Source organism: Drosophila bipectinata, chromosome 2R, assembly GCF_030179905.1.
Source record: "Drosophila bipectinata strain 14024-0381.07 chromosome 2R, DbipHiC1v2, whole genome shotgun sequence".
In the NCBI taxonomy this organism is placed as follows: domain Eukaryota; kingdom Metazoa; phylum Arthropoda; class Insecta; order Diptera; family Drosophilidae; genus Drosophila; species Drosophila bipectinata.
In genome coordinates this window covers 14,720,602-14,743,493 of record NC_091737.1, presented here as the reverse complement: position 1 = coordinate 14,743,493, position 22,892 = coordinate 14,720,602, and the positions used below count along the sequence as shown (strand labels likewise).

Sequence of the window (22,892 nt, the reverse complement as noted above, 5' to 3'; positions counted from 1 at the left end):
ATTGAAATGATTTGTGATTGATTTGGATTTTGATTTTGACCCAGTTTTCTATTTCTTAATCAGCTCCTTAGCGGCGAAATACATAAACAAAACACCAACATCCAATCGTTTTGAATTCATTTTTGCTTATTTGTTTTTTGTTTACAAACAACAGCTGTTCAGTATTACCTTATTTCTTCATTGTTTTGGTCACACTACCTCGGCAGCCGAATAAAGTGCAATTTCGCAAGCGGAATTTCAAGAGCGGATTTTCGTCAACTCAGTACTAGGCTTTAGAAAAAAAAACATTACCGTGTTTACCAGCACTGTTTTGCTATCGTCTCTAATAGAAATATTGAGGGGGGGATTACTGTCTGTCTGGCAACACTGGGAGAGTACAATTTTCTTTTCGGTGGCAAAATTTACGAGCATATTCGTAATTTTCTAAATATTAGCTTAGAATACGCACTTTAATTAAGTGATATTAATAAGAAGTGTGCGAGTTAACCCAGCACTCTAGGTTACGGCTGTCGTTAGGGCAGGAAAGTCAAATTCAAAAACTAGTATCGGCGTGGCTGAGCAGCGGCCATTTTGAGCAAAGGCGAAAACGTCAGCACCCCTCTATTCTGTACATATTTTAAGGTGAGCTCTTGCAAATTCTGCGTGAATTCAAATATGGATACTGTGTACTATTTTTGGAATATAAATAACTGCAGTCGTTTTCGTTTATTTTAAATTTAAATGCTTTGTGTTTTTTCCTCATTTTTATTCCCCTTTTATCTACCATCGCTTTTAACCGCTCTCTCTCTTTGTCCTCGTTTTTGCCGCGCTCTCTCAATGACAGATATCTACCGTACTTCGGACTTCGGTGGAAGCTTTTACTACAAAACCCAAGCTTTAGCGGTAAACCCAAACGTAAACAAAACCATCCACAATAATGGCCGATGAAGATATCACACTGAATGAGGATCAGCTCTTGGAGTCGTTGGAGGAGACAAACGGCGAGCAGGAGACAGAGATCATCACAGAGACCGAGGTGAGTAGCAAACCAGTTTAACCTCCCCAATGCCGCCAAAGCTTACTGAGTTCCCTGGAAAAGCTCGCGAGTGCTAAGCTTGCGCCATACACAAAGCGGCAGCCATTTTCAAAGCGTCGCTTCACATCGCCGCCAATACTTGGGGCGTCGTTTCCTACCAATTTAAACATCTTAATTCCTATTTCAAGGAGGAGGGCAGCATGCAAATCGATCCCGAACTGGAGGCCATCAAGGCGCGCGTCAAGGAGATGGAGGAGGAGGCCGAGAAGATAAAGCAAATGCAGTCAGAGGTGGACAAACAAATGGCCGGCGGCTCCACCACCGGCTTGGCCACAGTCCCTCTGTCGCTAGAGGAGAAACAGGAAATAGACACAAGGTCCGTTTATGTGGGCAACGTGGACTACGGAGCCTCCGCTGAGGAGCTAGAGGCCCACTTCCACGGCTGCGGCACCATCAACCGCGTCACCATTCTCTGCAACAAGGCTGACGGCCATCCCAAGGGCTTCGCATACATCGAGTTCGGATCAAAGGAGTTTGTCGAGACTGCTCTGGCCATGAACGAAACCCTCTTCCGCGGACGGCAAATAAAGGTAGGAAGTGGTTTTGAATCTTAAAAGCAGCAAGCTTTAAATGTATTCTCTGACGATTCCAGGTGATGTCGAAACGCACAAACCGACCCGGCCTGTCTACCACAAACCGCTTTGCCCGCGGCACCTTCCGCGGCCGAGGGGCACGAGTATCCCGGGCGTGCTGTCACTCCACCTTCCGTGGCGCCAGACGCGCAATGTACGTAGCTTAAAGACCAATCTCTGTCGGGTAGGCCTAATCCCGGTCTGTTTTTCGTTTCAGCAGGGGTTACCGTGGACGCGCCAATTACTACGCTCCCTACTGATTATTGTTTTATTAAAAGATTAGTAAGGTAAGTTCGTAAAGTCAGAGGTATTTTGACTTTTTTCGGACGTGACTGATTAGATCTCTGTCTGCAAAGACTTGAGTCTAGCAACGAAAAGACTGACCCATTTTGGATATGATCTAGAGATTATTTTGTCCTCCGTGCCTAGCTCTGGGACCAAAAATAATGCCTTCATTTCATTTGGCGACACTTTTCTTTAATCCAATAACTATTTGATTTCAGATTTTTTTACAATATTATTTCAAAAAACATTATTTTATTGCCAAACTTCTTTAATAAATAAAAGAACAAAAAAAAATAGAAAAAAAAAACAAGTAACAAGGAAACCGCCAGAAAAATTATCGTTTTTTAAAAAAAATTATATCATCCAGAAGAAATAAAAAAACAGGCGAAAAAACAAGAGAACTTCAAAATAAATACAAAAAAAAATCATCATGGAAAATAACGAGTATCTTGGCTATAATGTTTTTTGAAGCACCCAACACCAAACACCCCTCTTTTCACACATTTTAAGTTTCAAATAAAAAATCAATAAAAAATAATATTTGAAAAAGAAGAAGAGTAGAAAAACAAGAGTATATTAAATAAAATATATGAAAAGAAACGCAAAAGGAAAAAAGCCTAAAAAAAAAAAGAAGTTAAAAGATGGCAAAATCGATTAAAAGAAGGATGAAAATAATATTTAAAAAACTTAAAAAAGAAGACAGAGCTCTTGGAAAAGAAGTAAAGCAACAAAACTAGATAAAAAAAAAAGAAAACAAATGAACTGTGCGTAATTTATATATATTCAAAAAAAAATATATAGAGTGAAGAAAAGAAGTTGAATTTTACTGAACTGAAAAGATGACAAATATAATCGAATTAAATAAGCGTTCAATGCCTTTCCTTTGGGCGGGACGAGGTTGGGAATGACGGCAGGAAGAGCAGACGGCAGGCGGAACCTCCTCCCCATTGGTCATCGGATCCGGTCCAGCAGGTCCAGCACTTTCCAGTGCGAATCCCCTCCACCCATACTAGGTCTTTTTTACTTATGATGTGGCACATGTGACAGCGAAATAAATGGAACACCTTCCTTCAAGCACTATTATATGGTTTTATTTTCAATTTTAGGAATGCAGAGCCATAGCGGTGTTTTCTCTAAAAGAATATTCCGCACTGCCCGGTGGCGACATGTTCTTGCGGTTCTAGAATTGATTCAACCGGAACTGGGAGGCCGGACAGCGCCTAGTTCGGCTTCTGGATGGCCGACTGGACGAGGGGCAGGTTCTTGCCGAGGATGCACTTGAAACCGCGGAAGGCCCAGGCGTCGGCAGCTGTCTTCTGCTCGTTCTTGTCCGCGCACTTTTCGATGTCGGCCTTCACGGCGGCCTTGTCCTCGGCGGCCTGGCCCAGCTGGGCCACCAGGTTGTCGATGTTGAATCCCTTGGCGTCGTCGAAGAGCTCGAACTTGAGGAAGATGCAGTGGATGTAGCTGCGGGTGATCTCATCGTCCGGATACTCGAAGGTCCTGTACTTGGCGATCAGAGCTTCGGTCACCTTGCTGGAGGCTCCACACTCCTTGCGAGCGGTCTGCAGGTCTTCGACGGAGCGAATCTTGTACTCGGCAGCGGAGGCCTATGATCATTAGTGGATGGAGTGGGGGTTACTAGATGGTCTCAGGCCTGTCCTGTGGATGAACACTCACCAGGCCGAGGAGGGCGCACAGCAGGATGGCGACGGCGTTCTTCATACTGAGAGAGTAGATTTGTTTAGCACTTGGACTTGGATTGCTAGCTCGGTGAATGCCCGGAGGAAACTGTTGGCTCTGGGCTGGGATACTTCTGCTTTTATACGCTTCTGCTCCGAGCTCGGCTCAATGTGAATGCGAATGCGAAGCACTCAATTGTGGGGCGATTCCGAGTGTCGCCCAATTGAGTTGCACTCGGCGGGTGTAATTTAAGCCTCATTATGGAATCGCTTGACGAGATTATGTGAATAGGAATGTTATCCTTTTTGTTTTTTATTTAACGGAGATGCTCAAATAAATCAAACTGAACTTTAGTTGAAATTATTTAATATTTTCATCACTTATAAGGTAGACTATGCTCTAAAGCAGGGGTCTGTTTTGAATTTTCTATTAAAAGTTCTTAATAATCTCGCTTGAGTGGAGGGTACTTGGCTTGAAAATATATCTCAGGTTATCAGGGAAGTTTTAAAAGATAAGGCTAAATAGTAATAATAAATAGAAAAACTTCAAAACCACTTAAATGTCCTAGTCAGGCATCTACTAAGAGAGTGCAGGTATCCATAAGACCCGAGAAGGTACCCAGAAGACTGAGAAGATGTCACCCCAAAGATCCTCAAAAAGATATATTTAATGTAAATATGATACCAGGAAATAATTTAAAAAAACCTTATATTTATATTAGAAATGTCTGTATAGAACTAGTAACATCCAAAATCCTTAAATTAATGTAACAGATTAACTTTAACAGATCATAGGTAGTGCTCGAGCGAGGGCAGAGATTTCAGATATATCCCCACTTCATTATCTGATATTTTTTAGTTTTATTTTTCAGATAAATGGCCAAGGTTTATAGGAATATTTTAAAATCTGAAATAGGCTTCAATTAAAATCGGTGGTGGTGCTCCCCCTCATTTGGGAGAGTTTCAGAAAGCACAGCCCCTAGAGAAAGCAATTGTGGTCCGACCTGCCACTGAGTTTGGACGGCAGACCCCCGACCATTTGTGGTCACTTAAGCTGACCACTTCGTTGTCGTGGGCCTTTGTATGCCAATGTGTATGGTGTATGGTGTTCTGAGGCTGGGCTGAGGCCCGTCTGCTCTGCATTAAATGAGCATTAATTGAATTGGCAAAATTACGTTGACAAATGAAATGCCCCGCCAACGCACAGCCCACCGGTGGCAGGTCATAGATGTGCCCCCTCATCAGATGGGCCCACCGCGATCGCAAAATTTTCCACTGTAACATGGGAATCCGAATCCGAATCCGAATCCGAATCCGAGTGTACCACAACACCAGTGTCTCGCCCCGATGTCGTCAGTTAGAAGAGCCGGTGACTTTCCATTGTAAACAAAACACAAGATCGGATTTTATTTCAGCTTTCGTTGAATTTCTAAGCATTTAATTTTATTGAAAAACTATGAATTAAGTAAACATAGGTCTAGAGCACAGATTTCAGAATAACTTCAAATAAAACCTCAATCACATTAAACTAAATTTAAATGATCACATACTATACGAAATCGAAAAGTAATTAAATCGAAATACGAAAAATCACAACATCCTTGCATGGTCCAGCTTCTGCTTCTTCTAAGAACATGCAGGAGTCTCAAAGGAACTAACTACTACCAGTAGTACTAACTCAATTTTGATTATAACTAAAAAGGTCCGCCCATTTAACTACAAGATGTTACGATATAAGGAAACGAAATGAAATGAAACCAAGGCTAAGAATGGAATCCTGGCTAAGCTATGCACGTTACAGATATTGCATTTTTGGTAAGCACATCTAGATGGTTCAAAAGCTAAGCAACCAAGTCTGGAAAGCTCTAACCGCTATATGTATATATAGAGAGGGAGGGGGGGCTGCATATCCGTGTTAATATGTGGTTATAGTACGCGAGAGGTAGCTTCACTTCTCGGGAATGGGGCGCAGGGTGGCCACGTCCGTTTTGTTGCTCGGCGGCACCAGGGCCGTCTCCAGTTCGGGTATGTCCAGGTCCGGGATGGGGTCGCGCCAGTAGTTGAAGTTGGAGAACTCGGCGGAGGCTTCGTCGTGCTTCACCGGCGGGAACAGTTGATCCACAATGTACGTCATGCTGCAGTATCTAAATAAAGAAAAAAAACAATTATTATGGAAGTTCAATATCTAAAGGGCTGCGCCTTTGAGGTAGGCTATGATCTCGGCCCCCCTAGGGTATGCAACACAATTTGTAGGACCATGAAAAGACGCCCTGCAGTATGCTACATGATTGAATGGAGGGATACCAGGGTACTACTCCAATAAATAGATCATTCTACTTAATAATACTATAGAATACCGCTCAGAACTCATGCCACATTCGGGGATTATAGGATTATAGATCAAGAAATAAAACACCCACATAACAGCGAATCGATCTGTACTTTATTAGGACTCAGGTATAAAATGTGGGGAGCCTTGCTCCCATCGGAGGTCTCTAACCCCCTGCACCATGTGCTCTTCTCACTATCGACTTAAAGCTAACAACATGAAGACCTGCTCGGAGCAGAATACTTTTCAAACATAACTGATCGGCACAGACAACAACAAACAGGACATACTCCTCCTAACTAACTTATCACATTTCACTTGTCAGCTGCACAACCTTCTTGGGCTGGGGAGACTTGCTTGGGCTGGAACTGGGCCTAGGAATTTGACCATTTGGGGGGCGAGGCGAGGACCACCTCGGTCTTGGTCGAGACCCTCCGGACGGGCATTATGAGGCCCTCATCGTCGGAGGTGTCCTCCGCCTGGACTTGGTCATCATTGTAAAAATCATCATTGTAGACGGCGTCATCGTCGTCGTCGTCGTCGTCGCTGTTCCCACTGCCCTCGTGCTGCACATCCACGTCGTAGTCGTCGCTGAACTGCAGCTCCTCCTCCGACTCCTCGTCGTCATAGACGTCGGTCCGGTAGTCGTAATCTTCGTGGTGGGTCAGCAGGGGAAAGTACTCGTCGACCTCGAGCGACTGATTGATGTAGCCACTGTGTAAATTTGACAACCATTGATAGAGTGCTTGAATTGGATTGGCGGGCTAACTAGTTTGGTTCGGTGAGGTGCGATTGGGTAGTACAATGGACAGGTACTATCCACAGAAGGAAGTACCATACATTCAGCGCGACTTGATAACACGACACCTAGCGTTACGTGATGAAGTTAATTCGACTTGGGCCAATTAGCGTTTGTTTATTTGGTTGCTTGGTTGGATTGGTTTGGTTTGGTTTGGTTTGGCTTGGTTAACGTTGACGTTAATCGGAGGATGTGGCATGAGTTCAGTAATGAGCGACACCGGAACCATTGACATGGGCGATACATGGGTGCGGATACAGCTAAGACACTAGGATACAAAATAGAGAGGCTACTTACGAGGACTGGAATGTTTGGGTCAGCTCGTGCTTCAGTTCGCCCTTCGTGTTGATGGTGAAGATGCGCATGATGGGAATGCCCACGGCACGATAGGCCCACACATCCTGCAAGACAAAGACATATATATTTCAAAGGAGGAATTAATGAGCCACTGTGGAGATGCTCACATTGATCCGATTGCCGTAGCCGGCGTAGAAGGGCTCCTTGTCGGGGAACAGATCCCTGATGTCCGACAGACAGGCAATCTTGAACTGTTCCGGCTTCTTCTCGATCACCTCGCGATGGAAGGCCGAGATCAGGGACGTGGGGTTAAGCAGCAGTGGCCCGTCCGGCAGCATCACATTGCCTTGCCGAATGGAGCGCAGATACTCCCGGGTCACCCGGCTCTGGCCGATGGCGCGGGCCGATAGATACAACAGCTTGTAGCCGTTCTGCTCGATCTTCGAGAACAGCTGAGCCACGCCCAGCTGGGCCCAGTCCTTGCCCACCATGGGCAGGATGTGGCCCAGGACGTCGGACTTGGTGATGGTGCCGTCAATGTCCGAGATCACCACCTTGTCGTTGTGCTTCCAGCGGAACAGATAGCACTTGCAGCGCGTTGTGCCCTGGTAGGCGGTGGTTACGCTGAACTCGATTTCGTTCATGCCCTCCTTCAGGTTCAGTTTTTTCTGTCCAAGCGAGAGAATCGTTAAAGTCTCGACTATTTTTTACAGTGTACTCATAGCACTACTTACAATGGCAGCGGAGCTGAGGCGCAGTGACTTCTTGTAGCGCTCCTTGGGCTCATCGCTCTTGTTGGATGCCATGGTCAGCTCTTCCAGATTGTCCACCAGGGCCGAGGTGTTCTCCGCATTCGCCAGCGAGTCGCTCTTGCTCAGTGTGGGATCCGTGATGTCTGGAGAGGTGGGGCGCGAGGTTTGTGTGGCCACAGCCGCCTGGTCACCATCTGAAATGGCCACATGGATGGATGGATGAGAACAACAGCTTGAAGGAAGGTTTGAGTTTGCAACTATACCTTTTTCATCCTTGCCCGTTGGTATTCCATGGGCATTGGCCACATGGCTGGGGGCAGCATCCTGCGAACGCCGCCAGCTCCACCAGTAGCGCTTGGTCTGACCAGCATTGTCCGCTTGGGCGGCTGTTTCCGGCTTGTTGCCGCCCTCCACGTTCTGCGACATCAGCTGCTCAATGGCATCCTATACAGAGAGTGGACACAATTCGAAGATTAGGACACTTCTGGCAATGTGGACTGGCGGCAGAAAACACAAGGGCCTGTACAGAACAGTGTACACTTGGTGGCCAACTTACATGGGTTAGTGGCTTCTGGAAGGTTATCATTGTCATGACAATGGGGCATGCAGCCATCCAGGTGTAGTATTTGCCATTCAGCCGTACGACTAGGTTAGGCGATGAGAATATGCTGGGGCTTTTGCACACCTGAGCGATCGAGGGGCGAACAGGCGCAACAATGAGGGCGTGGCATGAGCGAAAGAGACTGGTTAACAAGGCGGGATGCAGTGCATTGAGGTGCAGTAAGGTGCGTGGGACTCAAACATACACAGAGCACAGCGCTAGACCGTGTGCGGCAATACTTACGTCCGGATAGCTGACCAGGTTGCGGTCGAACTCCTCGTCCGATGGGGCGGCTCCATGCTCGGGCATTCCACACGTCGACATGGCCACAAAGTCCAAATACCTTCGGAATCGATTCAGATTAGGATTACCAGGATGGGAGGACTTCTCCGAGATACTCACTTGGCTCCGCCTGGCTGCTGCTTGCTCTCATCAAAGTCCGAGTCGATACTCTTCTGACCCTCCTCCAGGGAGCTGGGCGAGTGGGGCAGGCTGGTCCCGTTTCCGCTCTCCCGATCCTCCTCCGGCTGGACGAACTTCTTGGGCTTGGGCGTGGGGAAGTAGAGGGCCGCCATTTCCGGGTCCATGCTGCCGGCCTCCAAGTCGGACAGGTAGATGTCGCCGGCCTTGTCGTTGAACACCTTGCGCATCTTCATGAAGCTGAACATGTTGCTGAGCATGGAGTGGCGCTCACTCTGCTGGGCCTCCGCGGCGCTCATGGCCTCGTTCTTGGCCTGCTCCGGCGTGGGCAGCTCGCCCCACTTCCAGGATGCGGCATTGTCGTCGTCGGTCACATGGCGCTTATCCCGCATAGTCGTCTCCAGCTCGCTGTCGCTCTGGATGGGGGTCGAGGGGCGTCCGCCGGCGGCGCGTCCCGATCCCCTGACTCCACCGCCCACTGGGCTGGTGATCTCCGTGTCGCTGAAGAAATGGATGTCCAAGTCCAGGCGTTGGTTTGTCGTGGGAGTGTGGGGCAGCTCGCTCAGCGGACTGTCGTCTCCGGTGTGAGCGGTTAGCAGGGGAGCAGAGGGCTGTTCGTCGTTGGACGAGGAGGTGTTGTTGTTGTTAGTGGCACTGGACAAGGGAGCTTCGCCCTCATCGATATTGGTCACACCCAGGGAGGGGGTTTCGCCCGATGCCAAGTCCGCGCCACCAGCACTGCCCACCGAGCTGCTGGAGGAAGTCTTGCGCTGGACATTCTTCTTCATCTGGGACTTCTTACGGCGCTTCTTGGTCTTGCTCTTGGACACATCCTTGGTGGCCTCACTGTTGGTCGTGACAGGGGTCATGATTACCTCCAGCTTTGGCGGCTCCTTGGCCGCCGATTTGGCCTGCCGATCTGCCTCCTTTACCTTTTCCGGCTCAGTCTCGGTCACCGACTTGCTTTGGCTCTCCAGCTCCGACTCTGTTGGCTTCTTCTCGCCCTGGAAGAGCTCTTCGTGCTCGGCCCACTCTTGGCGAATCTTCTGGGTGGTGAACTCCTTGAGCTTGTCGCTCAAGTTGCGCCGCTCCAGGGTGTTGTCCGTGTGCCTAAAAATTACCAAAAATAATGGGTCAGCAAGGACTAGATGGGAAGATGGAGGTGGGTACTGGGTACCTGCGCTGTGTATAGTCCGAAACCTGGTTCTCGAACTTGCCGCCCTCGACAGCGGCTTCCTTGGGCTCCTCCTTGGAGAAGTCGATGGAGTTGCGACGCGGCAACGGCAATGAAATTGGCAAATCCTCACTAGCGTTTCTAAAATGATCGAGCCAAGCGAAAGGGATGAGTGTCGGCTGGAGTTGGGATCTGACGACATAACTTACTTGTCGGCGGCCACTCCACTGATGTCCTCCATGGTGTCGTTGGCCTTGTCACGCGACTGCAGGAAGCTATTGGGGATCGGCGAGGTGGCCAAGTTGGCCGGCAACTCCTCGTCCTCGTCGTCCAGGCACTCCTCCACAAAGAAGGCCTCGCCGGAGTCGCCCAACTTCATCTGTATGTCCACCGGGGCGCCATTGATTTCAATATCAACCTAACGAGATACGAATTATGATTAATCCAAGTGACTACTAAGTGTAAGTGACTACTTACCACCTTCTCCCGACTGCGCAGCACTCCCAGCTTCCCGAAGCGGACGTGGAAGGGCGAGCACTGGAACTCGCCGTCCTTCTGCTCCACCACGATGACATCGATGGCGCCCGTGAGCGTGGCCGCGTTGATGTCGTTGTAGAAGTCGCGGAAGTTACTGAAGACACGCGCCAGGCTGTTCATCTTTGGTCTGTTTTGGGTACTCCTTGTGGGAATAGTTACTTGCTAGTGTGCTTGTCTAATCGCAATACCAGTGCGAGGTGCTCGTATCCGCCGTGGCTGGTTATATGGCGGCCATGTTTATTGGCAGGCGGTCAAATGCGCCGCTTATTGGCGGCGAAGAATCGTCGAAATTGTGGGCTCCGGTCTACAACTTGGGACCCGTGCGTCTCAGATACGGGGGGAACTGTAACGGGGCAGAACGGAAATGGGTATGAGTAATCTGTATGGGCCATAAACCATCGATGTTTTCGGGGCTGGCAACGGAAAAATGGGCAACGGTTATGCAGAAAATAGACGAATTGCATCAGTGGGCACGTCCTGTGCTTCGAAGCCCCAACAATGCCCATGTCCACTTATTTTTAACCTTTTCCCCATAGCTCTTTGTGTTCTCTTCTGAAAGTCAAGGTGGGTTGTTGCCCAGCGCCCCTCTTGTGTTGCTGGCCACCGGCAACATCCCCGCGCCAGCAACATGGCAACGGCAACGGGAATGTTGCCAAGCGGCGGACGTGACGTCGAAAATTATAAACAAAGCCAGCTGGCTATATATGCGGTATATACTGCAGTTGAGGTCGGAATAGCACAGCAATCTAGAATAATTCTCGACAAAAATAACAAGCCAAGGAGGTTGGCTTTGAGGTTTTCGGCCAGTTAGTGAAAGATTATTGGTGTGAAAGTCATATTATCATGCCCTGATAGCGGTTGGCAGGTTCAAGGCGCCTTTTGAGAGATTTATCTGGGGGATAAAACTATTTACGAGTGTTCCCAATAAATTACGGCGATAAAATCATCGAACGCAGCTTATCAAAGGCGGCCTGCCTCGGCCAGTGGCGTGTTCTACTGTTTGTGAATGATAAAACACGGTATCACCCACACACCACCATCGCAATACCCCCCGAATTAATCGTAGAGCCCCGAAAGACATCACGCGATATCGTCCGAGAGTCGTGCTCTTTACAACTCGCTGGACACACAACAGCAACAAAAACAAAAATAAAAAATAAAATAAAACTCAAACAAATGAACAAGTTCGCCAATAAATAGCCCCCCGAGTTCAATGTCCAACATTGCACAATAATTAAGCGTTTATAGATTCTTGTTTTTCGGCCACAATATCTACACTTTATGTACTCCATGTACTCCACTATCTGGCTAGATTAGTTGGAATTCCAAGTAATCGATCTGCATAACCAAATAACATTATCAGCCTCCTCCTATCACTTGTGATTAGAAAAGTGGAATTTCATTTTCGATTTTTGGCAATAAATACCTATTCTAAATATTTACAATCAAGGCCCTTCTAATCTGAGAGTTTATGGCATTTGATAGAGGATGATTAGTTAGTTATACTAGCTTGTAACTAAATCAAGTTTTCATTTTGGGCTCTGAGAGAAGACCTAATCAGGAGCTAAACAATTACACTCGAATCACACCACACATCACGCCATCTGTCACGCGTTCCGGCCACGCCGCTCTGCCCTCCACTTCACTTCACTTTCACCTGCGAAGCTGCGAATCAGCTGGCCCGGGTGGTATAACAGGGGGCGGGGCGGTGGCTTGGGAGTATCAGTATCAGGCCATTACAATGACATTACAAAGAAACCCCAGAATGGGGCCAACTTCGCTTGGAAGCGACATATCGAGACAAAGGCACAAAGATCATGGATAAGTCGGGTTTCCAAACACCCAACCAACCACACAGCGATAAGGTTTCTTGAAACCGTCACCCGCACAACATTATAGAATATAAAATAAAAATCGGGTTTGGACTCTGATTCGCGACGAGTTTAGTGGGGGGGTGGTCTGGGGGCAGCAGATTGTGTGCATTTTAATAGGTCTGGCTGGCTGGCTGGCTGGCTGACTGGCTGGATGGTTGCCCATTACTGTTGAGTCACGATCAAAGTCCAGACAGGGAATGGGGGGAATGCGAATGAAAAATAAACCAAACGGCCGAACAAACAATTAAAAACCCGGGGCACAAAGTCTAACCAAAATGCTTGCCAAAAAGTGAATAGATAGAGAGACTGTGCAGACGACGGATCTCGACAGATCTCAACAGATCTCCCTCTAGTATAATGGAAATTTTCAATTCGAATATAATTCGGTTGGGTCCACTACCTGGCACTGAATCTTGCACTGCTTCCGTTCGTCCGGGTTGGGGTTGGGGTTCGCCCTTGAAAACACTAGCGAAACTATCGCGCCTCACTCTGTTTCTCCGGCACTCGATCGCTGGTCTTTATTGTTAGTTTTCTGTATTTTCACAATGTTGGCAAAGTGTGTTCTTGCTTGGCTCTGTATATGGCTTGGCCGTTTTAGTTTTTTAGTTTCTTGCGTTGCGTTCCGTTCGGCACTTGTTGTTCCGTCGAGTTCTCTTTGAAAACTGAGCGTCGCGCTGGCTCGAAGAAGCGATTCAGCTAATCGCATTAAGCACCTGTCCCTGTGTGTGTGTGCCACTCTCTCTCTCTCAGATCGCAAAGAGAGAGTGAAAAAAGCTTGGCAACAACAAAACCTGTAAAACCGGAAAGTCATGTAACTTTTAGTTGTTGCCATGGCACACACATACACATGTCCTATATATGTGTGTATGCATTAGTATGCATGCAATGCATGTGCCTTTTGCAGCTGCCCCATTCACTCTCTCCCTTCGGTGGCGTGCCCACTCTCTCCTTAACTGTGCTTATCAGCTGCTCGCTCTCAAGTAGCAGCTGTTTATGCGCAATCGAAAGCTCTATTTTTTTTGCATGTAATAAATGAATTAACGGTGTTTGGACACGATCTGATCGTCAGAAGAGTCGGATGTTGCGATCTACATACGTCACTGGAGTGAGGGAGACGTGTTCTGGGTGATTCTTTCGCTACAGGAAGCCACTACATACGTACAGTCTATCGTCCATGGCAAATTGTAGAAGAAAAAACAATAAAAACGAGGGGGGAGGCGGGGCTAGAGGGGACTAATGTAGTCCCCAGGCGAAAGATTCGTCACACTTTCAGGGGGACTGTGGAATATTTTCCGAATGCCACTCGAAAAATGCCAATGGGTGCCAACAAAAGATAACGACGCCTACGAACTAAACAGATCGTATTTATGAATCAAATAGCAAATAGCACTTTTAGGACCTGAACAAATAAACAAAAAAAAAACTTACCAAATTATATAAGAAATCAAAAGAAAACAAGCGTGTTTTTAAATAATTTAAGTGTGTATTATCGTTTAAATAGTAAAACTAAAGAAATACATTAGATATATATTTGTATGTATGTACATCGAACAAATTGTACCAAAATATGTATGTAGCTGGGATGCCTCATCGCTTCCGCTCCCGTCTATAGAGACGGTTCAAATAAATATGTATGTATGTAGGTAGGTCCACCGTGAAGGATACAAATAACTAAATAATTGGCAAAGTCGACATACGCTTGTAGAGATAGTGTATAAGTATGGTAGGAATATAGGCTAATCTAAAACAAAACATAATGAAATAATAGACAGTAGCAGTTACTACGAACAACTCATCAATGCCGAACTTTTATTTGTCTCTCCGACGAATGCCTCGGGGGTAACGGGGTTCTGGGGAAGGCTACTCCAACTACTGGGATGGGAGCCAACTACTTGGGACTGGTGGCGGTCTTGCGCCGGGCATCCGTTATGGCACCCCACAGCTCGATAATGAAGTCGTCCGTGAACCCAAACGACTCCAGATCAGAGTTGTCAATGGCCTCGGCAAAGTCCATCGAGTTGGTCTTGTTGTCGCCCAGTTCCCAGATCTGCGACGCCAGCTCCGTGTCGTTGATGCCCATGAAGGACTCTAGCAGGTTGTTGATGGCCTCGATACCGGCCTCGGTCGCCTCGTCGAACTGCGGCTCGATCTGGGCATTGCCGTTGGCCTTGAACCGCAGCGTCTCCTTGCCGCTGCCGTAGTTCCGTCCTCCAGCCCCACCGCTGCCGGAGGCTCGCGACTGGCTGCGCGGTCCGATGCCCTGGAAGCCGCTCCTGACCGGCTCCACCAGACGCAGGGTGAAGGTGCCGCCCGTCGGAATGTCCTTGAGCATGCGCGCCACCTCGTAGTGCCGCTTGCCCACCATGTTCTGGCCGTTCAGCTTCTCGATGTGATCGCCCACGCAGATGTGCTCGATGTGGTCGATGATCGAGTCCTCCTTGATCCGCTTGATGAACGCGTAGCCGGCTCCGTTGTCCGTGATGGTCAGGCCCAGGGCGTCCTGCGACTTGATGATCTCGATCTCCTTGGGCCGGCCCTTGCGGTGGGCGAAGATGAAGTCGTCCAGGCCGATCTGGCCGCCCAGCAGGCGCGTCATGTCCACCTTGTGCGAGTTGAGGGTACAGAAGAGGATGTCCTTCTCGGAGATGTCGAAGCACTCGGCTATCTTCTGGTACAGCTCTCGCACGCTGGAGAAGTCGTGGATCAGTCCGGTGGGACTTCCATGCGCCAGCTGGCAGTGGAAGACGAGCGGTGGCTTTGACTTTTCTGGCACACCATTGTTATTGTTGTTGTTGTTGTTATTGGTAAGGTGACTGCCCTGGGAGGAGGCGGAGTTCATGGAGGAGCGACTGCCGAACTGACCGGCGTCCGTGGTGGGTCCCTGCTTGTTGTTCTTCCTCGTGAAGAGCGGCATGATGGTGGGATGATGAAGACCGGATGGAGGTGCGACGTCTAGTTGTGGGTCATGTAGCAACAGTGACCGCCGGTTACCTTGCTCTTGATCCCGATCTGTATGCGTAGAAGAAATGGGGATGCTCTTGCGATTAGGAGGCGATTACACTCGGGGTTAGGCGTGGCGTTTAGTAGAAGATCGTGGGGTTATTACATTGAGTTATGGGGTGTTCTTTGGTTGGGATGGTGAGTGAGTTAATAGCTGGACTTGGGGAGGTACAGAGGGTGAAGTGAGTCCGCCACCAGCCTACGGCTTTATCTAATCGGCCAGTCGGTTCAAATCGGTCGTAAATTGCCAACGGGAAATGGAAATACCAATTCTGAAGGCTAACTCTGGTGATTCAGAAGTCAATCTGGGCAGATTCGGATTATGGGCGATCTGAGGTACCCTTCGATTACACCTTATCACCACGGGGGTCGCTTTTTTAGGCTTTTTCCTAAGAACTTTGGGTCTTTTTTGAGGTTAGACACGAGACGGAGCTACACATATAGACATAGGAGCTCTTTCTAGGGTCCCGGGTCTGCAAACTAAGTAAACACTCTTACTAACCACTAGTTAATTAAACAGCTGATCGAACGATGAGCTAATTAGCCTACTAACGAAAACAGAGCACCGAAGAGCGCGGAAAAACACATTGAATTCAAACCAATTTTTGTCACACTGAGCTGGCTGCTTTCCACGACTTTTTCCGCCGAGTTTCTGGGGTTTCTGGTGGCACAGCGATAAGATTGACGGTTGCCTGATAAGACAGCTCCGGAAGATAAGAGCCGCGGTCGGCAGGAGATAGGGGTGGTTGGGCGGCCGAGGGTTTATCGTAGAGTTCCGCCCGGAGGACTGAATTCTGGAGGACTACGTACATGGATGCAGTTTCCCTGGCAGATTGATGATGGTTTGGTTTCGAATCTGGTAGCACGATCTCTCACACACTGACAATTTTGATAAACTAAAGGAGAAAGTTCTTCAAATGAAAGACAAATAAAAGCCGGAGACAGGCATGCTCTGTTCTCACATTGTAGATCATCTAACATAGTTTATTTAATTAAATCTAATAGAGGGCATCATAAGTTGATTGAATTAAGCAATCTGAACAGAATACCTCCCTCCCCCCAGTCTGAAGAAATCTTCAGCAAACAGGTTTCTGAAAACAAGTTACATCAATGAAGAAAAACATCATGAGACGAGCCCCTTCATTCCCATATACATATATGTATCTCCAATCCCATATTCGAGCATGTGCGGTTCTAGATACATACATATAGACATTGTAATATATTCAGTGCTGATCAGAAAAAGCAAAACAACTGCCCTGCCGAGTGGTCGGATGGATGATAATGCCGCTCCGCTGCTAGTCCCCCCCATCAAGGTCGAAATAGTTGAGAGCGCGTGTGGTGCTCGCGCCTTAACCAAGCATACATATAAATATATATATCTGAGAACATACTATTATATATATTATAGAGGTTTATGGCACCGGTAAGTGGAATTACGACGCAGTTGGGGTGTAGCATAGAAATCTTAAGAGGCGGAAACCGGCAGAGAGTCAGGCCCCCTTGGAAAGAACCGGTGCGATCAATGAATCTTTCTATGTGTGTATCTCTGACCAGCTAATAAAAAAGATACATATTTAGCAAAAGATACATAGCTACGTCCAAATGGCATCGTAAATTATCACAACCAGGGTCGTTCTTTGGCTAGGAAGAGTGAACTTCCCTCCAAGCCAGTTAATCTCTGAACTTTCCTATATGGTAAGGAACTCCTATATAGTTTACTGATGTTGGTCCGATCTCTAATTGCTGCTTGGGATAAAGACGTAAACAAATTCGCTTCCGCGTTGATGTTGTTGTTGTTTTTTGGTTTAGCCCGCAGCTTGTTTACTTGCCTCCCATTGGCCACAATCTGTGGGCTCGACACTCCGAGCTAGCTGGTGGGTGTGGGTGTGGGTGTGGATGTGGGGTTGGGGTATGGGTAGTGGGATATGTAAAAGAGCTTAAATTGGTTGTAAACAACACACAGTGCACATGGCTTTTTTTTCAGAAATTACAGAATGTGCTTTTGAAAACAAAAACAGCAAGTGCTTGGGATATGCCAGAAGGTGTAAACAACAATACGTGCAATTTGTTTACTGCAACTGGTAATGGATACCTGCGATGCAGGTTATATGAGGGCAGGGAATTATGATCAAAGTATGTTCCATATATCACGGCTATGGGGAGGGTATTTTATCGTTAAGAACCCTACTCGCTTGTAAGGGGGTCTATTGTTTTCGTTTCGGTTTTATTTTATTTTTGTTTATCAATTAATGAACTTACAAAAAAAACAACGTCCCACAAACACACTCGCATGGCTGACACGCGCGTGGGGAATTGGATAGCTCCCCAGATAGTTCCCCAGAGAACTGCCAAGTTTTCAGTTTCTATTTTTTACACCCCAAGCGAGATAACACGCCGATTAGAAAGTACTACTAATGGATCATTCAAGCCATTTTACTTAGAAAACAATAATAGGAAGTATTCTTTCATTTATTCAGTATTCTTTCAACGATATTGGAGAAGATGTAGATATAGAAAGGATTCCTTCAAAAAAAAAAAACAAGAATATGAACTAGGACAAAGATTAAATCGATAGGTTTTAGACAACACAGATATCATAGATCTATAGATCGATAGATTACAACAATTTTAAAGCTGATTAAATCAAACTTTAAAAGTAATCCGTTCACGGATCTTAAGAAAATTGGAATAGATATAGGCATTATCTATAGGCATCTATATATCTATAGGATATAAGCATTTCTGAACAGGCATGTTATAACATTTCAAGACTTTAAGGATGTTTCGAATAAGAAACCAACCGCCAAATCAAATAAATTAAGGACTTTCGTTTGAAAATTAAAAATATTGTTTAAATCCTAAATGTAATAGGTATTTTCAGGATTTTACAAATATTTGAAAGTAGTAGTCATGGCTCAAAATAGGTTTTTAGATAGGTTTCGGTTAGGTTAGAGCTGCCGCAAGGGGAAGAGCCTTTCCGACCTGCCCTTTGAATCAGCCCTTTGAAGTAGCCTTGGTTGACCAAGTCCTTATAACAATCCCTTAAAGAAAGGTTTCCTTTAGAAAAATGTTGAATCAGAAACTGTTAACAATGTTTTTTATGAACATTGATAGGGAATCGAATCAAATAAATCTGTTAATATTTCGAAGTATTTCTTTCAAAAGTCGGGTGCCTATTGGCCAAATCAGATACAATTTTAGGAACCATGCGTATATAATAATGATCATACTACAGGTTCCTTTACGAGTTATACCAAAAAGATCTGTATTAAAAGATCGACAGGGAATCGATCCATGAAATGGTAGGCTTTTTAGATGATATTTGCCATTGGTGCATTATAAGGATTATAATAAAATCATGTTTTAAGGGATTCCCTAACATATTTTGGGAAAAATTGTATATCTCATTTTTTTTTTAAATATCTTACTATTTATCGATGGGGAATGGATCTTTAAAGGTATTCCTTTCCTAATGTAAACAAGCCCAAGAGCCCCAAGTCTGTTTCGGATTACAAACCATAAACATTTTGTTTAAAAACAATCGCGTCATCAAACCCCAACAGTTTTGATAAGAATTTGAAATCAAGGCTTCATATTTTCCATTACGCCTTTCCCTCGATGCGATTCCTACTATCAGGCTAGTTCTATTCCCTTCTTTTCCAATTATTACACATTGTGGTGATCTGAAGGTACTGTCACCTAGACATTGTATGGAAATATTGTGCTGTTTACTTGCGCAAGTCTGTTTACAGCCTAAGTACTACTACTAGTGGTAGTTAATGAGACATTTGGATGGCGAGGGAACCAAATCGCAGGTGGGGGGAAACAACAGGTGAGACAACAGGTGAGCTGGCACTGACACAAAGGTGAACTTTAATTGAAATTCACTTGTCTATTCCAATTACGTGAAAATCGTACTTTGGACATTATCTAGTTTGGCAGGGTTTTGGGTTCGAATCGTATTCCCTCGGGCCTGGATGGAGGAACCTTGAAAGCCCAAAGGTTAGGTGTTGTTTTTCTTTTTTTTTTTTTTGAAATGTTTATAATATCAACAATACCCCAAGTCAATGCCAAAAACAAAAGGTTTGAGAAGAGAAAACGCCTCCATGTTCTAAGAGAGCCTACTCTTAAGGAAGAGAACACAAAAAGCTTTCTCGCAAAGCTCATTGAAAGCTTTGGAAAACTAGTTTTCCTCTCCCAGAGAGAGAGAGATCGGGGATCTCGCATTTCGTTGACTAGGTCAATTTTTGTTGCCCCAACTGAAATGCGAAAATCGCCGGCAACGGTCGCCGCCAGGGGAGACCATAGCATCTCGGCATCTCGAATGCGGCCCCCGATCTGTGCTAACGGTGAAACTTAATGCGAAAAGTCAACATTTTGTGGGCAAAGGCAGACGGAGACGGAGACGTAGACAGAGACAGCCAGAAAATTGAGTTGCCGTATCTGTCAGAGTGCACATCCAAAATACTTACATTGTGAGAAAAGTTTATAAATTATGGTTATCTAAGACTTTTTTCTCAGTGTAAGAGATGCTAACAAACTAAACCAACCCTGTGGGCGGTTAGTTTCTGAGAAAAGCAAAAGGCTATCTCTTTCCAGAGATATCATATCATATGATTCATTTTCTCAAACCGCTCAACTGAAAAAGTCTTAAATGTCGTTTCACCCTGACTGATAATACATATAATTTATACACTCGGTTTTTTTTTTTTGCGGCCTTCTCTGATCACGTTTTTCTGTAGTTCCTGTATTTTTCACTACATTATTCATAATTTGCTGACATTTTCCATTTTCCATTGGTTATGGGCGGTTTTTTTTTTGTTTGTGTTTTCGGACCTGCACTAGGGTTTAAAACACGACGAATGTCGTTGATCTATAAGTACTGCTGGGGTGATCCAGTGCAATGAACCCGCACTTTGAAACCCGATGCAAATGCAGCCCTGGAGGGAATATATCGAATGGGGCCTCTTTATGGAGAAAAGCGTATACGATGCGATACGCTAATGTAGAGCACTCGAAACACAGCACAGGCCCACCGACATTAGGGTCTAGTTAGCATAATATAATGCACACCGCCACCGGAGGGCGGCACACCAAAATAACAATGAACACACACGCAAGGGGGATACATACATATACATACATACTTATTTTGGGGAAAGGAAAGGAAAACAGTGGGGGCAGTTTTGAAAACATTTAACCGTTTCACCTCGCTGAACCCTGAGCACGAAAAAGGCAAATTAAGCAAACGAATTAAAGCCGAAATACCGTGGCAGAATGTTTGTTTTGGGCCACAAAATAAACCCAAATATGTATGAGCTTTATAGGAATATACTTTAAACAAGAGCAGGCGATACTACATATATGCAGATTCATTAACGCTAATTCAAAGTACATCGAGGCATACTTATTGGAAAAACGCTATTGCAATGATATTGCACATGTGCGACCATGAGTGCGCATAAAAAACGAGCCAAGTGCGGCCATAAAAAAGCACAGTTAAGCTGATTGGCGGCCGGGGGGGGGGAATAGACGCCCTGACAACCCTGGCGCATGATGGCATGGCGGAGATCTGCTGGTCCACGTCCGTCCACGACCAACAATGGAGTCGGTTCTTTGGCTCTAGCTTTTCATAAAACGCCCGACGTATTGAAATGTCACGCAAGCAATTTACATAAATGGAGTTGCTTCCGCTTGGATAGAAGAGAGGAGAAAGGAGAGAGCAGAGAGGAGAAGAAAAAAAAATAGCAAACAACAATGCATCTGAGAAAAGTATCTGTATCTGCGTATCTGAGCGCAGCACACGTACGAAAACAACTGTTAGCAAGTGGCGAATGGCAGGGCAAAAGCTACCAGCCGATAGCTGGCTGAGCGGAAGCAGACGAAGGAATCGAATCGATCAAACAATTTCCGAGCTGCTCGTCTGCCGAAACAACAAACTACACAGAAAAAAAAATAGATAATCTTTTTTTTTTATTAAATAAAAATAATAATAAACAGTTATAAAGAGAGTATCTTTAGAAAAGATCTTTAAAGATAGGGCCATTTTAAGTTTAAATTCAAAACATTTCGGCTGGATCTCCCACTGACCAACTTCACGGTTAGTTAACACCTTAATTTGGCTACAAATGGCTCAAGTTTTGAATTTCTTCTGCTTCTTTCTTTGGAGGGCGAGCTGGGTGGGAAAAGCCGACGAGACGAAAACCCCAATGCGTGGACGCACGTGGTGGCCGCCAAGCATGCTCTTGCAAGAAAAAAAACAGTTATAATTATTGCGATGTGCGTGCTGGCTGCGAAAATGAAAAGGCGCTTTTATTATCGTCATTGCTGTGTGAAATATTTTGTAATGTTTCGAGTTCGAGTTGGAAAATCAATTTGGCCGTGAAATTGGGCGCACTACGAAAAACGTGCTTTCCGCACACCCCAAAACATGATACTTTGCGACGACGCAAAGGAAATCCTGACATTGAGCAGGACCCCTGTACCTAACCTCAATAGCCCGAAAACCCAAAACTGTCGAAAAACGAGGAAAACTCTGTCAGACAACTTGGGGCAGGCAATGGCCAGTGAGCACGGCCTCCGACGGTGGTGGGTTCCGAGGTATGAAATCATTTCCGCTAACGCTTTTCCTCCGCTGACATAAGTGGGTGTGGTGCCTGGGGACTGTGGCAACACTTGTCGCACACTCTCGAAAAATAATAATTAACGGCGGCAGGCTGAGCCCGGGCTGAGCAGCTGCACAAAATCAATAAAATATTCGTTGGGAGTGCACCGATTTATGGAGTATGTTGATTCTAAGCCTGTTGCCAGGCGGGCAGGAGAGGGCTCTTCCGACTGAACCACCCCCTGAAAATCCCGATGACTAAGAACGATTTCGCTTTCCTTGGCGGAGACATAAATGAATTCAAGAGGAGCACAAAAGATGGGAAAACGCGTGCCCGACACCTTTCACTTTATTTGTTAGCCGCTGAAAAATATGTGTGTTAAGCTAATGAATGAGTGACTGAATGCCAAAGATGCTGCACGACTTTAACAATAACCCATACTATAAGTTGTGTGTGTCCACGCACCAGAGGGAGACAGATAATAGCCAAGACCAGACACGGGGACCAAACACATATGTATATCGACGATATCGAAAGTTGGCAAGGAAAGGCGTACGCACCTGATTTTTAGCCAAGATGCTGTCGGTGCACTTGCATACACTATATTAATATCAATTTGCGGGCAAAGCCAAGTGATGTAGCCCGGTTATAGGTCTCCCCGCCGATTTCCAGTCGCTGGCTGGCTGAAGGAAAGCGCCGCTAATGAGTGAGGAAAGGAAAGCGGACTCGTATCACCAACTGGTTGTTGCTGTTGCTGTTGGCGTTGCACACACTCCAAAACAATTTGTTCTTTTTTTCCCCAACAACACGTTATTGAATCTCTTTCACTAACTGGTTTTCACTGCTCGCCAATACACACACACAGACACACACACCGACCACTTTCC

The 22,892-nt window shown here is 46.1% G+C and overlaps 4 protein-coding genes across 11 annotated transcripts; 1 reads left to right on the top strand and 3 right to left on the bottom strand.

The window, feature by feature from the left end:
• Positions 1-334: 334 nt before the first annotated feature.
• Pabp2 (poly(A) binding protein nuclear 1) lies at positions 335-2,226 on the top strand. Its single transcript, XM_017232237.3, has 6 exons — positions 335-621; positions 824-1,015; positions 1,204-1,605; positions 1,668-1,801; positions 1,868-1,934; positions 2,151-2,226. Exons 2-5 carry the CDS (start codon positions 917-919, stop codon positions 1,905-1,907), a joined length of 675 nt encoding a protein of 224 aa, XP_017087726.1. The 5' UTR covers positions 335-621; positions 824-916; the 3' UTR covers positions 1,908-1,934; positions 2,151-2,226.
• Positions 2,227-3,001: 775 nt separating this feature from the next.
• Positions 3,002-3,771, bottom strand: Obp44a (Odorant-binding protein 44a). Its single transcript, XM_017232242.3, has 2 exons — positions 3,613-3,771; positions 3,002-3,542 (listed from the first exon to the last, which is right to left on the bottom strand). Exons 1-2 carry the CDS (start codon positions 3,655-3,657, stop codon positions 3,153-3,155), a joined length of 435 nt encoding a protein of 144 aa, XP_017087731.2. The 5' UTR covers positions 3,658-3,771; the 3' UTR covers positions 3,002-3,152.
• A 1,247-nt stretch (positions 3,772-5,018) lies between these two features.
• Lpin (phosphatidate phosphatase LPIN) lies at positions 5,019-22,706 on the bottom strand. 5 transcript variants are annotated; one of them, XM_017232247.3, is made up of 12 exons: positions 12,798-13,056; positions 10,464-10,866; positions 10,196-10,404; positions 9,990-10,127; positions 8,795-9,922; positions 8,636-8,735; positions 8,348-8,476; positions 8,055-8,235; positions 7,774-7,985; positions 7,207-7,707; positions 7,040-7,143; positions 5,019-5,758 (listed from the first exon to the last, which is right to left on the bottom strand). In XM_017232247.3, the coding sequence occupies exons 2-12, from the start codon at positions 10,641-10,643 to the stop codon at positions 5,563-5,565; spliced, it is 3,078 nt and encodes a 1,025-aa protein (XP_017087736.2). In that variant the 5' UTR covers positions 10,644-10,866; positions 12,798-13,056; the 3' UTR covers positions 5,019-5,562. The 5 variants fall into 5 exon arrangements, with proteins under 5 accessions (XP_017087736.2, XP_017087737.2, XP_017087733.2 ...); XM_017232244.3 differs by lacking the exons at positions 5,019-5,758; positions 12,798-13,056 and adding exons at positions 6,036-6,657; positions 22,566-22,706; XM_017232243.3 differs by lacking the exon at positions 5,019-5,758 and adding an exon at positions 6,036-6,657.
• kermit (PDZ domain-containing protein GIPC-like protein kermit) lies at positions 13,861-22,707 on the bottom strand. 4 transcript variants are annotated; one of them, XM_017232249.3, is made up of 2 exons: positions 22,566-22,707; positions 13,861-15,406 (listed from the first exon to the last, which is right to left on the bottom strand). In XM_017232249.3, exon 2 carries the CDS (start codon positions 15,309-15,311, stop codon positions 14,286-14,288), a length of 1,026 nt encoding a protein of 341 aa, XP_017087738.2. In that variant the 5' UTR covers positions 15,312-15,406; positions 22,566-22,707; the 3' UTR covers positions 13,861-14,285. The 4 variants fall into 4 exon arrangements, with proteins under 4 accessions (XP_017087738.2, XP_070135188.1, XP_070135187.1 ...); XM_070279087.1 differs by lacking the exon at positions 22,566-22,707 and adding an exon at positions 17,660-17,744; XM_070279086.1 differs by lacking the exon at positions 22,566-22,707 and adding an exon at positions 16,208-16,366.
• Positions 22,708-22,892: the final 185 nt, after the last annotated feature.